The sequence below is a fragment of the Sinocyclocheilus grahami genome, unplaced genomic scaffold, assembly GCF_001515645.1.
Source record: "Sinocyclocheilus grahami isolate Dianchi unplaced genomic scaffold, SAMN03320097.WGS_v1.1 scaffold31.1, whole genome shotgun sequence".
Lineage (NCBI taxonomy): Eukaryota > Metazoa > Chordata > Actinopteri > Cypriniformes > Cyprinidae > Sinocyclocheilus > Sinocyclocheilus grahami.
In genome coordinates, this window is record NW_015505210.1 from 3,351,059 (window position 1) to 3,366,251 (window position 15,193).

Below are 15,193 nucleotides of genomic sequence, written 5' to 3' on the forward strand. Positions count from 1 at the left end.
ACAGTTTATTGAAAATTAAAAAGTAACGTTCCCTATAGGCTACTTGTAAAATGGCTAAATGGAATGCTCCCTTAATGTTCTATTGCTTTTAAAACTCTAAACGTTTTGAACGTCCAGAGAAGATTCAGAAATAACGTTTTCGTAACTTAATGGGAACGTTAGCAACTTATTTTTGTTAGCTGGGTTTAACCGTCGGCAGCCAGCGACGTAGCCTACTAGACTCCACAAACCGAGCTACAAACTGCAGCTGGGCGAAACTGAAATGCGGCTAAACGGAGTTCAACCTGAGTGTGTAACCTGAGCATGAGGTATATTGACCCCTCAACAAATACACTCGCACTCCTCCTTCCCATGCGGTGCCTCTCTACTGTTTGTTTGCACTCCTCTGATCCGGAGCGGAAATTCCTTTCCGTTTTTGTGAATGACAAACTTATTAACAATTCATCAACATAGTCCGTTCCATCCGGCCCCGTTTCCACGACGACGCTAGCTCGGCGCCTCCTGATTGGCTGACTGAAATAATGTATCCATTGAAACGCCTGGCGCTGGCATCCATTCACTAGCTCGAAGTGACAGAGACCACATCTAGGACTAGAGCAGAGGAGGACGCAGCGTTGCTTTCTCCGGGATAGATATCGAAGAGAAATTAAGCTACGAGGCGTTTTGCTTTCGCGACACGTCTGCGATCGATATTCGACTTGATATCAAGATCGATTCGTGTGAAAATCGACGGCGAGAGAAGCCAGGTTATATAACAAGAAGACAACGTCAGTGGCTCGCGCACTCACTGGCTATAGTGAGTCATTGATAAATGCACGCAGTTGCATGAATGGGGTGGAAGTAGAGCGAGTCTGCGCTTGACTCTCAAAGCAAAACCCGAGGATTTTAACCATCTCGACGGTGCAGAAGAGACTTTGAGTTGAGAATCTCAATGCTCCAGGACTGAGACGTCCACGGCCTCTTGCAGCAGCGCGTCTTCTCCGCAGTTTAAGGTCTCACCGTATTTCACTAATGCTTGATAAATTCAAACCCGTGCAGTTCGATTCGGTCATGGCCATAAGCAAGACGGTAGAGTGGCTGAAGGAGCAGCTGGAGACGCGCAGCGACTGTTTGCTCGTTATGGACTGCCGAACGCAAGAGCTCTACGAATCGTCGCACGTCGAAACGGCCATTAATGTGGCCATCCCGAGCCTCATGCTCCGGCGACTCAAGAAGGGCAACCTGCCCATCAAGTCTCTGCTTTCCAACGGGGAAGACAGGGAGAGGTTCGCGCGGAGGTGCAAGACGGACACTATCGTGTTGTACGACGAGTACAGCCGAGAGTGGAATGAGAACATCGACGGCGGCTCCGTGTTGGGTTTACTGCTGAGGAGAATGAAGGACGAGGGCTACAAGGCTTTCTATCTTGAGGGTACGTTTAATTCCACCGAGTTTTGTGATGATTTTTTTTGTGTGTGTGTGATTTACGGCAACTAAATAGTATCTTTTTTAAGTTAGTATTTATTTTGAAGTTATTTACAAGTAATCCATTGGCGACTAGTATGTTTTTCAATTTCGTTTATAACCATTCATTAGATACTTACAGTAATATACCGTTGTTAACTATTTAATTGTTAATAGTAACAGATTTCACATTTTGCCATTGAATTCTATGGAAATCTGTGGTTCATACATCAAGCTAGTATTCCAACTGAAATGTATATTACTAGTGACCGTTTATTAAAAACTAGTTATGATACACTAGCAAATATCCCAGTTGTTAGTCACATTTCGTATTGTACTAGTTACAGTAACATTTGGACTTTCTTTGAATGGCTTCCTAATTGTAAAAAATAAAAATAGTACCAGTCATATGGAAAATATTACTAGTAACAATAGGAATACACACTAGTGTACTCTAATTTATTATCAAGTGAATTTAGAACTGGAATGTAAATAATCAAGTAAATACTAGTAAACAAAGAGTGAAAAAAAAATCTGCTAGTCTTTACTTGTAATTAAAAAATGAGTACTCCGATAAAAATATGTGGTTAGTTTTAAGGGATACATTTTAAATGTGTTTCTAACTTGAACTTCACAGGTGGCTTCAGCAAGTTTCAAGCTGAATTTCCCACTATGTGTGAGACGAACCTCGATGGTTCCTCCAGCAGCAGTTCACCGACCTCCCAGGTGCTGGGTCTGGGAGGGCTCCGGATCAGCTCTGACTCCTCGGACATCGAGTCAGACATCGACCGAGACCCAAGCAGCGCAACCGACTCAGACGGCAGCCCTCTTTCCAACCCCCAGCCCTCGTTCCCCGTGGAGATCCTGCCGCATCTGTATCTGGGCTGCGCGAAGGACTCCACGAACCTGGATATCCTGGAAGAGTTTGGCATCAAGTACATCTTGAACGTGACCCCTAATCTTCCTAACATGTTCGAGAATGCCGGGGAGTTTAAGTACAAGCAGATTCCCATCTCCGATCACTGGAGCCAGAATCTCTCTCAGTTTTTCCCAGAAGCCATCAGCTTTATTGGTAAGTAAAAACATTTTTTGTTGCTTCAATTTGCTTTTCATTCAGTCCCAGTTTTGATTAAAACTACAAGGTCTTTCAGTGTTTTGAAACCAAATGGATGGCACCGTTTTTTTATTGTTTGCATGTTAACATATCCCACAGCAATTGTGACACAAAGGCTAATGATGAAATGGGAGACGGAGGGGGGGAGGCGGTAATTTGAGCTCAACAGGAAGGAAGCAAGCAGCATTGAAAGTAATCTAGGACAGAGCAATGTTTCGCCACACAATGAGGACCATTTACAGGGCAGTGTTGACATCCTGCTAGCCTTGACAGGGCGCTGCCATGACTTCTACATTTACACGTCCAAATGGTACCATTGTCGAGTAACCTGGCAAGCGGAAGGATCATTTGATTAACCTTAATAGCCCATTTCCACGTCACGTTCCCTGAGAAAATGGGCGAGTTGTTTTCTCTCAGCCTGCAGTCATGCACTAGAAATCCTGCTGAATGAGGCCCCTTTTGTCAATGCTGGGACCGTAATGAATTCTGACAACCAAGCTTATGTACGATTGCATATTCATAAGTCATTTAACTAACCATCTCGTCTTTTTTCCCCCTCAGATGAGGCCCGCGGACAGAAGTGTGGCGTTCTCGTTCACTGCCTGGCCGGTATCAGCCGTTCCGTCACAGTAACGGTGGCGTACCTCATGCAGAAGCTCAACCTGTCCATGAACGATGCGTACGACATAGTCAAGATGAAGAAGTCCAACATCTCGCCCAATTTTAACTTCATGGGCCAACTTTTGGACTTTGAGCGCACGTTGGGACTCAAGAGCCCGTGCGACAACCGAGTAGCGGCTCCGACCCAGCCGTTGTACTTCACCACGCCGACCAATCACAACGTTTTCCAGTTGGACCCTCTCGAGTCCACGTGAGGCCCTGCCCTGACTCGAAGTGAACGTGCATTTCTTTGTTTCCCACCTGTCGAGAGGTTCCTGACGTTTTTGATGCTGGCTTGAGACGACGGCCGACCAGAGTAGCCACTGATGGGGCATGCGGTTGCCCAGAGCTTCTACGCTGCTGTTTAACAGAGAGAGATCATGTGACTCTATATCTCCGAGACTCTTTAAAGTAGTTCGTTTTATATATATATATATATATATATATATATACATATATATACATATTCAAGCATGGAAAGACTGTCGAAATGGAAAGAACATCCGATATATTGGGGCTGGTGTGCCAAAGAGACTTGACTGGAACTGAACAATTACAAATACTCCATTTGATTTGTTTAGCACTTGCACCTTAATATTTTCTAGGTGTGCTCTTTTTGTCTTCAATGAAGACTTGCCTGTTTTTGGGACAAGACTTCCCTTCGGTAATGATGGCAGAGTGTACTGTACTCCAACTTATTTTCGTGGAGAAATTTTTGAAACATTTATACATGTGTATATTAAGATGTTGGTAAGCCTTGCCGTAGTTAGAATATACCTGTTTTAAAGGAACGGCTGTAGATTTTTCTTCTCTTTTTCATCCTCTTTATGTAAACGAACTGAATATCGCTCAATATTATCTTTATCGATGAGTTAAATGCCAAAAAACTTTAACAGGTTTTTGCAATGTGTATATGTATAATATATTTCCAGTTTTGCTTTACGGATCGATTCCGCCGTTCTCAGCCTTTTAACCACCATCACAGATCAAAGTTGTAATTTTCCTGCCTTAGTTCTGTACATAAGAGTGTTATTGTGTGGTAACCTTTCAGAGCAGTTCCCATAAGCTGCTTCTTTTCACCAGTACTTTTTTAGTGGACCTGACCATACGAGCTTGCACGTTCAGAAGGGTCGTCCAAACTTGTACGTGTACGAGGCATTCCTCGAATGCTATTCGGCGGGGTTTCAGATGCATGCCCATTTAGGACCCATACGCCTTTATACTACTCATTTTTTGTACGTTTTCTGGGGACGTCAGAGGGTTGAAGCAAGTAACGCTGATTTTTTTGTGTGCGCAAGGATTTGAGGTCTGTTGACAAAGCTGGGAGAACGTTTTGTCTCCTGTTCAGGGAAGTTCTGTGACATGCCATTTTTTGTGAGAAAAGTGATGGTTTTCATGAGGGTTTTTTTGCCCTTCAAAGCAAAGGCCTGGTTGGGGGGAGGGGCTGTTTTACAAAACCACTCCCCCCAATGTTACGAATGTAAAAAATGATAAGTTATTAATAAATTGCTATTTTGTCTATTCAAATCTATCAATGTCTCTCGGTTTTCTTTGGTTCACTTGAAAATAAGAATTCAAACTAACTACGAAATGAAAATTCATTCAGAAAAAGTAACATTTATTGGTTTTATCCAAAGCAGAATGATAGATTTACTAGAAAACATTTCATTAGTCATTCACAAAAACTATTTAACTTAGTGTTTAGTTGACAAATTTACTGCTAACCGCTGACTCAAAGACTAGCTTAACCTTTAATGTAGAACAGATATACAATGAGTACTCCCAAAAAGATAAAGTGTTTCCATGAAAAAACAACTTTCCATGTGGACAGGCTGGTATTTCCAGGTAAGGGCAGGTTAGAGCGAAATGTCCCTCCCTGCGGCACTTCCTGACAGAAGATCAGGCTCCTGCTCTAAAAGCAAAAACAGGCCGCAACCTGACACCCTCTTGGCTTTTGCATACATCAGATAAAGGTATAATCCCTGTGTGGGAGTAAGAAATAGGGTTCAAATGAGTAATTATTATTTCTGATGGCAAAATAGCAGTGCATTGTTGTTATAGTAATAACGATCTATTCTACTTATCTGCCAACATGAACACTTGAGTAGGAGTAGTATTAGAATGGATTTTCTCATATTAGACACTCATGGAATGTTTTTTTCTTGCATTTTGAGTCCCATTAATTTATTTTGTATTATAAATATTAAATATAAGGAAAAAATTATACATTTACATGTACACCTATAAATAAATATAATAAAATTGTATATAAAATGTATTGATTATGAAAATTTAATGATAAAATAATAAAATAAAATAGCTTGTCTAAATTAATTTAGTAAAAAATATAATATATTGAACTATTATTATATAAATAGAACAAGAATATAATATATAAATATAAATATATTATTATTTATTTAATTAATATTAATGTCTGTAGTATAAATATATTAATAATATGTATTAATATGTTAATCTATAATATAATATAATCTATAATAAAATATATATATTTTTTTTTAAATAAACTAATTAAAGAGCTATTTATATATATAAAGAGCTATTTAGTTCATTATTTAAAAATGAACGATAGATTTCAATTTCTATTTCTATTTTAATATTATTCAATTACATGTAATAGCTTTATAGTGACCAAGACACAATTGTCTTAAGGCAACATGTGTCCCAGTTTTAGTGTTACAGGTCTGTAAGTCTTTTAAGCAGTGAAAATAAACCCAACAGATTGTGACTATACTTGGCCAGTGTGCTAATCCTGTGTGAAGGGTTTCAGTCCCTGTCGTCCTCTTGTGACAGACTGCGCTGTGAAGGATTTGCCAACATGCCCAGCAATTTCCGGTGCTCAAGTTCCAGTGACCCCAACACCACCCTCCTCGCAAACCCCACCTCCTGTACTCCCGTCAGGCATCATCCGCCCACCACCTCCCTGCTCACCACCTGCACTCTTCCATTTGTGTGCTTATGTGAGTTGCAGTAGTGAAGGCCACCCCTGGCTAGATGACCTCGTCTGTTGTCAGTCACTTTTAATGGGCAGGTGCGTAACCAGACAATCATTTGGGCCAAAACAGATGGTTTGATGCACCCCCTTTCTCCACCGATGAGTTCATTAGTGCGTGATTTTCTGTACCATTTCTAAACAGGTTACTCTAAAAATAAAGGTTCTTCATTGGCATCTATGGTTCCATGAAGAACCTTTAACATCTCACAAAAGGTTCTTTATAGTGGAAAATGGTTCTTTAGATGTTCTTCACGCCAAGAAAAAATGGTTCGTTTAAGAAGTGTTTACTGAAAGATTCATTGGGGAACCAAAAATGGTTCCACGGCATCACTTTGGAACATGTAACCAGAGTGTAACCAAAATTCAGAACCTTTCATTATCTAGTTCTTTCAAAATCAGTGCTTCGGAATCCAAAATGGTGATCTGAAAAAACCTACCTAGAGCATTTTCAGTTACAAAAAGCATCTCAAGAACCTGGTACAGCTAAAATGGTTCTTGAAACAAAAGGGTGCTGCAAAGATAAATCAAGCTACAGACATACATACCAATTCAAAACTGACACATCTGTCCTTGTTCTGTAAACATGGTGGTGTACTGACTTAAAAGAACTTTGGTAGTATATCTATTATCTCATCTTTCTTTTCTTCCATAACAAACAGCCTATCAAGACTAAACATCCTGGAGGTTATGCACAGGGCAGAAGAGAGTTGTGAGTAAACAGCACAGTGGGTACAGTGGATACGCTGTTATCACACTTAACTGCTACGGGCTCTTCTCCAAACCACCCACATGGAGAGTAAGAACTTCCGCCAACGTGGGGAGAGAACTCACCCCTGGCAAAGTGATCTCTTTACCTCCTGCTCTTCATCTCACACTCACTTTGAATACGAAGAGGCTTCCGAACATGCCAGAACTGCTTAGAAGATGTCAGTAATGGTGATACTTTTCATCATAAATCTATGTAGAGCAATGCAGAGTGTACAGTAGGGTTGGGAATCCCTAACAGTTCCTTTTTTTTAACATACTGGAATCGAAACTTTTCTGCAATATCTACAATTGAAACAAATGTCATGAAAATCATTCGATTCCAGTATGTTTAAAAGGGAAGTGTTAGGGATTCCCAACCCAATTTTATTATTATTAAAATAGTGTATAGTATATAGCCATATAGTTGATAACAGTTGATATTGTTTATATAGTTCTGGCATACAGTTGATGCATTTTTAATATTTTATACTTCTAAATATTTATATTATTCATAATTTTATATACAGAGAATAGATTTTCTTGTGTTAGACACTCATATGTTGTTGTTTTTTACATTTCATTCCCATTGTTTCTTTTTGTTTTATAAATAATAAACTTAAGAAATTATCATATAAATGTACATATATAATACACACATATACATATATATTACACACTAAAATAGTGTAGTGTATATAATTGTGTAGTTTATAACATTTATATTGCTTATATATATAAACTGTTATATTTTGTGTAATTGTAATTAACATGTATGTAAATTATAAATAATGTATTATGTGATAATTTATTATTTATTTAAAATTATTATCATTTAATCAAAATATTTATAAAAAAATTAAATCAATTAATGGGTTTCATATGTACAGAAAAAACATTACCTTGTGTTAATAAGTATTAATACTATTTACATTAATTGGTTTACATTTATTGTTGTATTATAATATAATTCTTTATAATATAATATAAATAATAATATAATATAATAATTGTATTACATATTTTATAATATATTTTAAATATATTATATGTTGTAATAATTAATATTAATGATATAGACATATCATTATTTTTGTATATTATATATAATTTATGTATGTGTGTGGAGAGAGAGGTAGTCAGAGACAAAGAGGTTTCAGGACATGTGTAGGTGGGACATTTCATATAAAATTACAAACTTAATTATCCTCAGAGCCAGTGGTCGAGACCTCCACCTCCACACTCTCTGGAATGCTGGAGAGGAATGTCTTCCAAGAAGGGCCACATAGAAGTGCTTTGTTTGGAAATAAAGCTTTAGCTTTTTGTGTTTTCACTCGCTTCTGGACTTCAGCAGTGGCAACACAAGAGCTCTGTCGCTCAGCGCTACATCGCAGCCCACGCGTGTCTCTCCACGACCAAAACTCCACGAGATTCCTTCCGTTCCTGTTTGCAGAGATGAGATGTGCTGTTGATTTAGAGCACAACGGACTTGTTGCCATATTATCTAATCCACCAGAACCAAAAGTGTGTGTAAGTGCGTGTCTGCGTTATTAGCAATCAGGTGCTCAACACATTTGAATTCATAACAGGATGAAAACTGATAACGGTTTAGCACGGTGCTGCTCATCACAAGCTACAGGCACAAATGAAATAAAGACATTTAAACCTTGAGTTTCTCCGTCGGCTATGAATAGAATCGCTCCGTGAATGTCAGCCCAGAGGTTACAGCTCCCGGTTTGTGTTGCTTCCATCCATTTCAAGGCCCTTCGTGACTTCATTTCTATGAAGGCCATGTTACAGCAGAGATGTGGCGGCAGCAGTTCACAAAAAGAGCACTCCAGCTGATATGAATCATCCGCCGCTGTGTCTGTGTGAGCCTGATGCGGCTTGATGGAAAAGGAGTAAAAATAGTCATTATCATTTAAAAGCGCTTTTAAAAATAACGTGTGAGGGGGAGAGAGCGACAGAGACAGAAATGGTGAGAAAGAGCAAAATCATTGTGCCTCAACCCACACTACCTCCAACAAACCTGGTATTAGACCCAAATATTAGACACCGTTGTTGGGCAGACACACCAGGATCAGAACTGAACCAGAGTTCAGTGCCAAAATACCACTGATTGGGACTAAAACGCACAATATAGTTGAAATGTGGTACACAGGACAGTCTGTTGCCTTTGAAGTCTGATATTCAACATTTAGTAACACATTTTAGTTTAGTATTAGGGGTTTCATGTAGCTTTTTAGGCCTTGTGGTGTGGTGTTTATTTTATCATTAAAAAAAACCAAAATTATTCATTTATTTCTGTTAATATCATTTCAGTTTTTATGCATATGCATATCTTAAAATGTTTGCATTTTCTGCATATATATTCTTCATACATAAGCATTGGAACGCTATTTTATATAGCATGCTGAATATTAATAAATGAAATATTTCATATTACATTCAATATTATTTATTTGTATTCATACCTTTTAATATTAGTAATAAAAAATCACATTCAGTGGTATTGGGTATTGTATAGTATAGTATAATTGTATTGTGTGTTTATTGCATAAATTGTATGTATAAAATTATAAACAGAATTTTATATATACATATAAAATCATAAACAGAAAACTTGTTAAATAAGAAAATATTAAATATATTAAAATATTAAATATATGGGGTTACTAAAGTCTGTATGGCTAAAGCAACTTCTGTTGCACTTTTATATTATATTATATTATATTATAAATAATTGTTAAATTATTATCATCAGAATATATATATATATATATATATATATATATATTATATTATATTATATTATATTATATTATATTATATTATATTATATTATATTATTAAACTGTAACATTATTGAAGAATTCTAAAAGGTTTAGAAAAACTTTTAAAAACATAAAATCTATACACATATATTTTATAATCATTTTAATAATCAGTGTGTAATTTATGTTTTTAAAAGAAACAAAAATTAAAATGGTTAGATACCAAATATGCCCTTGAATACATAAAACAATCCCCTTGAAAATCAACACCAGAGGGCAAATATTGCTCTTTAAATAAAAGTTCATTACTGACAGGGTTACACATGTAGATATATATTCTCTCTGCATCTTTGTCCTTCTCATTCTTTTTCCAATGCTGTGGCACGGCTCTCACCCACTCAGCACAGCCAGACACAGGAAGTGAGTTAAGACTCACTCAGATCACAGGAGCTCAGACCTGCCTTGTGAGTGGCTGCACTCCAGGAAATGATTAATATGTCTCATGCTTCAGAAACAAGAACAGAGGAGTGAGGGAGAGAACTGGGGTAAAGAAGAAGTGGGAGAGTGTGAACCTGCAAAACAATTCAGTATCACAGCATTTGAGGTGCCTGCAAATAAGTCATTCTCAAGGATAATTAGGTACAAAAAGCATGTTGATTCATAATCAGCCAAATCACATTGTGCATCTGACCTCTGTCACCTTACTTTAACAGAAACCAATCATTTTCACACCTGAATCAGTCCCGTTTGTCACCTTGTTCAGACTAAATGCACACGGATGCAGTCTGACAGCATCATCTGTCCTTCCATCTCTCACCAGTACGACAGCAGGTTGACTCACCGCTGCAGTGCTTTACTTTGCAGCGCGGTTGCTAAGCAAACCCAGGAGTTAAATAAATAAAGAAAGTGAATGCGAGAGAGTGAGAGAGTGTGTGAGAGAGAGAGAGAGAGAGAGAGAGAGAGAGAGAGAGAGAGCGAAGGCAGGGCTTGTGTTGAGCATGAATGACTGCACTCTGGGCTTCTGAATGGACCGGTCTCTGTTTGAATGAATGTTGCCAGATAGGCAGAGCAGATTATGTCATTTCCAGAAAGGACTTTGTTTGGGAGTGTAGAGGCAGGACTGAGTGTCTTTCCAAATATGTTATTATACACACAAAGGTATAATCTAGATGTTTATGATTACATCTCACACGCACATACATGGATTGTATCTCATGAAACCTGGGTCAAACCTGTTTTTTGTGTGTATGCATTTTATTGCACTTTTTTGTAACCATTAAGCACATTTTATCATCAAATTCTCATTATTATAATGCAAAAAAACAAACGTATTACTGTACCTCTTACTGTAACTTACAGAAATTACAATAATGTGCTAATTATGTTAAAAGGGGAAAAAATATTGCCCTAAAAACAGGCGTCATTTCCTCAACTTTTTTTTTTGTTCTGATGATTTTCTGATGCAATTTTGTCTCGGCTCAGTGATGTGCTCTTGTCTGACTGTCGTATATATATACACACAGTCTGTCAGAACACCGTGTTCTCTCTGAGGACTGACACCAGAGTGAAAGCTGAGAACAGGAAACACATTACAATCAATATGTTCCTTTTAGCCCTGTCCTTTCTACCTTAAATTGAGACTTGACAAACACTAAAACAGATACACTTCAGCACTTCAGCAAAGTTTTATCTACAGTATGAGTTGGATCTTGTACAAAACCATATTTAAAAATGACATCCCTGCAGGCATAAAAAACCGTGCAATCGGAGGTGAAGCTGCGACAGTCATAAATGTAAGTATGACAAATCGTTTAATGGCACCAAAGAAGCTGCAACACACACACACAAACTAAGAATGAAACTTCACACTGGCCCTAAATGACTCACTCACTTCCTAGTGTCATAGAAACATCCTCATAAACAAGCTCAAACAAACACACACAGAGACCCAGAGCTACAACAGGAAGCTAGTTACCGCTGAGAACAACCACCACCTTTTTTCTCTTTTCAGGACGCCAGCCATTGTGAAACCCAACACTGCACAAACCTCCTCCCCTCCACATGCCAAAACACTGATGCTAGCAGTCGTATTTCTGTTTCAACTAAAGCGCCCCCATCCCATATCTCCCACTTTCCAGCTTCTCATTGTGGCAGATGCCTGTGTGCTGCTAGTTACTAGCGTAACAGTTCTGTTTCCTGTCCTGCACAAACACACAAAGAATGCAGATGCTCTTTTGCTAAACTGACCACCACCTGCCCAAGCGTGACCTTCCCCTTTGAGCGAAGTGGTGTTAAATTGCTCTGACCTCTCATTCAACCTGTCCAAAATTCACTTGAGGCAAAGGCGAGGCTAACGTCCTTTGCCATTGTTTTCCTCTCAGGTTTATTGCTGACGTCAGGATATTGCCATCATAATACTTTGATGGGTTTGTCCCATGGCTCATCTTTTGTTGGTAAACAACAAAGCTCTTCTTTTGGTGGTAAACGTAAAAGTATTGTTGTGCTAGCAATTCTTACTGGATTACTGAAAGATATTTACATTTAGCTCTCATAAAAGGTTTTGGCAATGGTACTTTGAAACAGTAGGGTGGCATGTTAAACTAATCCTAATTTAATAAGCAGTTCAACTACATTGGAGATATGTTTTGGAAAATTAGTTCGCCACATTATGCTACTAACAAAGAGTATCTAACTACACTGAAACTAATTAAGGTGGCAATATGTTCTTTAACATACACTAATGGTCAAAGGTTTGGAATAGTTACAATTTTTTATGTTTTTTAAAAGTCTCCTATGATCAACAAGGCTGCATTTATTTGATCAAAAATACAGTAAACCAGTAATATTATTAAATATTATTACAATTTAGAACAAATGTTTTCTATTTGAATATGTTTTTAAATGTAATTTATTCCTGTGATGCAAAGCTGAACTTTCAGCAGCCATTCCTCTAGTCATCAGTGTCACATTATCCTTCAGAAATCATATGCTGATTTATTATCAGTTATTTTTGGTGCTCTGTTATTAATAATGGTATTATTATCAGTGTTGAAAACAGTTGCTGGTAATTTTTTATCTATTTATTTATTTATTGAGGAAACCATGATATATTCCTTTTTTTCATTGATTATTTAATAAATGCATTTATTCGAAATATCGTAAAAGATTCATTTACCTGAGCTATCCAAAGAAACTGATTCACTAGAATGAATCTGATTATGAATCTTTTATATTATTCACTCCAAAAATATTAGCCAGACCATTAAATCTCAAACAATAGCATTAACAGCAGCCAGGTTCATTTCCCAGAGAATGTGAATTTCTAAAATGCATTCCTTGAATTCAAGTTGCTTTGGATAAAAAGTGCCTGTCAAATGTAAAATATGCCAGCATGTTGCAATTAGGAAACCAATTATTGCTTGTTGTTGATGTGGCACAGTGCAAGTGTTGACCAATTCATGGGTTTCCCTCACAGAGAGAGAACGGCCGCTCTTCTGTTTGATCCAAAGCTCTAATCCCTTCAGCAGAGCCCTGACTTCCTCTCCTCAGGGACACAGGAAGAGATGGACTCCAGAAAGAGTGAATGGGGAGCAGCACTTGTTCAGTTTCCCCCACATTCACTCCCTCCCAGCTCTCGCCCACCCCCGGCCCAGGAACGGCCTTCAGAGCGCTCACAGGGGGTAGAAAAACTGAGAACTACAAATGACAGCTGCACTTTTACTCAGAAGGAGGGCAGCGTGGAGAGGAAGGAAGGATGGATGGACGGATAGATGGGGGAAAATTAATTCTTTGAAGTGGCTAAAGGGATTGATTGTGATACCACCAGCTTCAATGCTACCCATAGAGCAGTCACCCCTCTCGGCTTCTACTACTTCTTTGCCCTTTGTGCTGTGGATAGAAACTCAAGAACACTTTTATCAAAACTAACAGTTTTTGATTTCAACTTTTTTTTGATGATCAAATTAAAACAGACTTTTTTTATCATGTCTTCTTCATTCGTTTTGTCTAATTTTCAAATGTCTTTTATGTATAGATTTTATTGCTATATCCTCAAAGATCCAGATTATCTATCGAAAATCCATTATAAAATTAGGAATTTTTACAAATCTATTGATATTTCTTTTGTGAAAATCAGTGTAATTTAAGTATTATTTATATTATATAAGTGTTTATTAATATTTTGAATTAGTTTTTCATTTTGTATTTTCAGTTTTCATTACCTGAAAATATTTAATTTGACTTTTTGTAATTTTTAAAAAATATTTAAAAACTATTTATTATAAACATGACAATGTGCAATGTTACAATGTTTAACAATGTTAAACAATTTTTCCTCAGGTTTTTTCAAATAATTTTGAAAAAGAATAACAGATTTCACACTGTCTGAGGAGGGAGGTTGAGAGCAGATTGTGTGTGTGGAGGAGGATGGGAAGTGGGGGGGGGCACCATTGAAAGGTGTTAAATGATAGTAAAATGGTGGGATTAAGGCAGGACAATACCGGGCAGTAATCACTTTTTCCACAATAACCCCCTTCTATCCATTTGCCTTGTTCCAGTCCTCTGCTCTCTTTCTTTCTCTCCCCTTTTGCTCCTCTTAGGGGTCTCTTATAATGCGGATGGGAGAGAGTGATGAAAAAGAGAAAGAGTGACGCGAAACAAAGACCGAAGACATTGAATTAGGACAGCGTTACCGAATGTACCATGTGTGTCACATTTGCAAGTCTGAGAAGTTGAATATCCATAAACAACAAACATGCAAATGTGTGCATTCTGAAAGCCATGGTGAGTTGAAAGTGTGACTCTTGACACTCGCCTCTGACTATTGTGATGAATGCAGGAAGGTCAAGGGTTGGGAATTCCTAAGTGATGAGCGCAGTTGTTGTTCTTGTCAACTCGCTTTCAAAGAAGCCGTGGAAGGGTTTGGGGGCCAGTGAGGTTGACAGCAAGGTCAAAAGGTCACCTTTGAGTTTCAAGTAAAAAAATCAGAAAGAGAGATTCAAATAGATAAGAGCTGCCCGTTCTAGCAGAACATCCAACATTAGAGATCTGACAAGACTGTGACCATGAAAAAAATATATATATGCTTGAACTTCTAGTCACTTACATCTTTGACAAATATTATCCTTCATCAAAACATTCTTCTGAGGCCAAAAAATGAAATAATCACAATATATTCCAAAGACTTGGGATGCAATGAATGAATGAATAATAATAATAATAATAATGCATTTTATTTTTAATGTGCTTTTCTTAAACCCAAAGTGAACAGCATAAAATAATAACAGTAATAACAATACAGTAATAACAAAGTACACTCAATTACAATAAGCAGCTTTAAAAAGATACGTTTTTAAAGACTTCTTAAAACAGTCCAGTGTTGGAGAGTGTCCAATCACTGAAGGAAGAGCATTCCACGAACGTGGAGCAGAAACAGAAAAA

At 37.6% G+C, this 15,193-nt stretch overlaps 1 protein-coding gene across 1 annotated transcript; it reads left to right on the forward strand.

Annotated features, from left to right (window-relative positions):
* Positions 1–565: 565 nt before the first annotated feature.
* On the forward strand, positions 566–3,767 carry LOC107574886 (dual specificity protein phosphatase 6-like). The gene is made up of 3 exons (XM_016261308.1): positions 566–1,411; positions 2,081–2,515; positions 3,119–3,767. The coding sequence occupies exons 1-3, from the start codon at positions 1,012–1,014 to the stop codon at positions 3,430–3,432; spliced, it is 1,149 nt and encodes a 382-aa protein (XP_016116794.1). The 5' UTR covers positions 566–1,011; the 3' UTR covers positions 3,433–3,767.
* Positions 3,768–15,193: the final 11,426 nt, after the last annotated feature.

Coding starts and splice junctions, on each gene's coding strand:
- LOC107574886 (XM_016261308.1), top strand. CDS start 1,012: ATGCTTGATAAATTCAAACCCGTGCAGTTCGATTCGGTCATGGCCATA. Junction 1,412..2,080: donor CAAGGCTTTCTATCTTGAGG/GTACGTTTAATT, acceptor TGAACTTCACAG/GTGGCTTCAGCAAGTTTCAA. Junction 2,516..3,118: donor AGAAGCCATCAGCTTTATTG/GTAAGTAAAAAC, acceptor TTTCCCCCTCAG/ATGAGGCCCGCGGACAGAAG.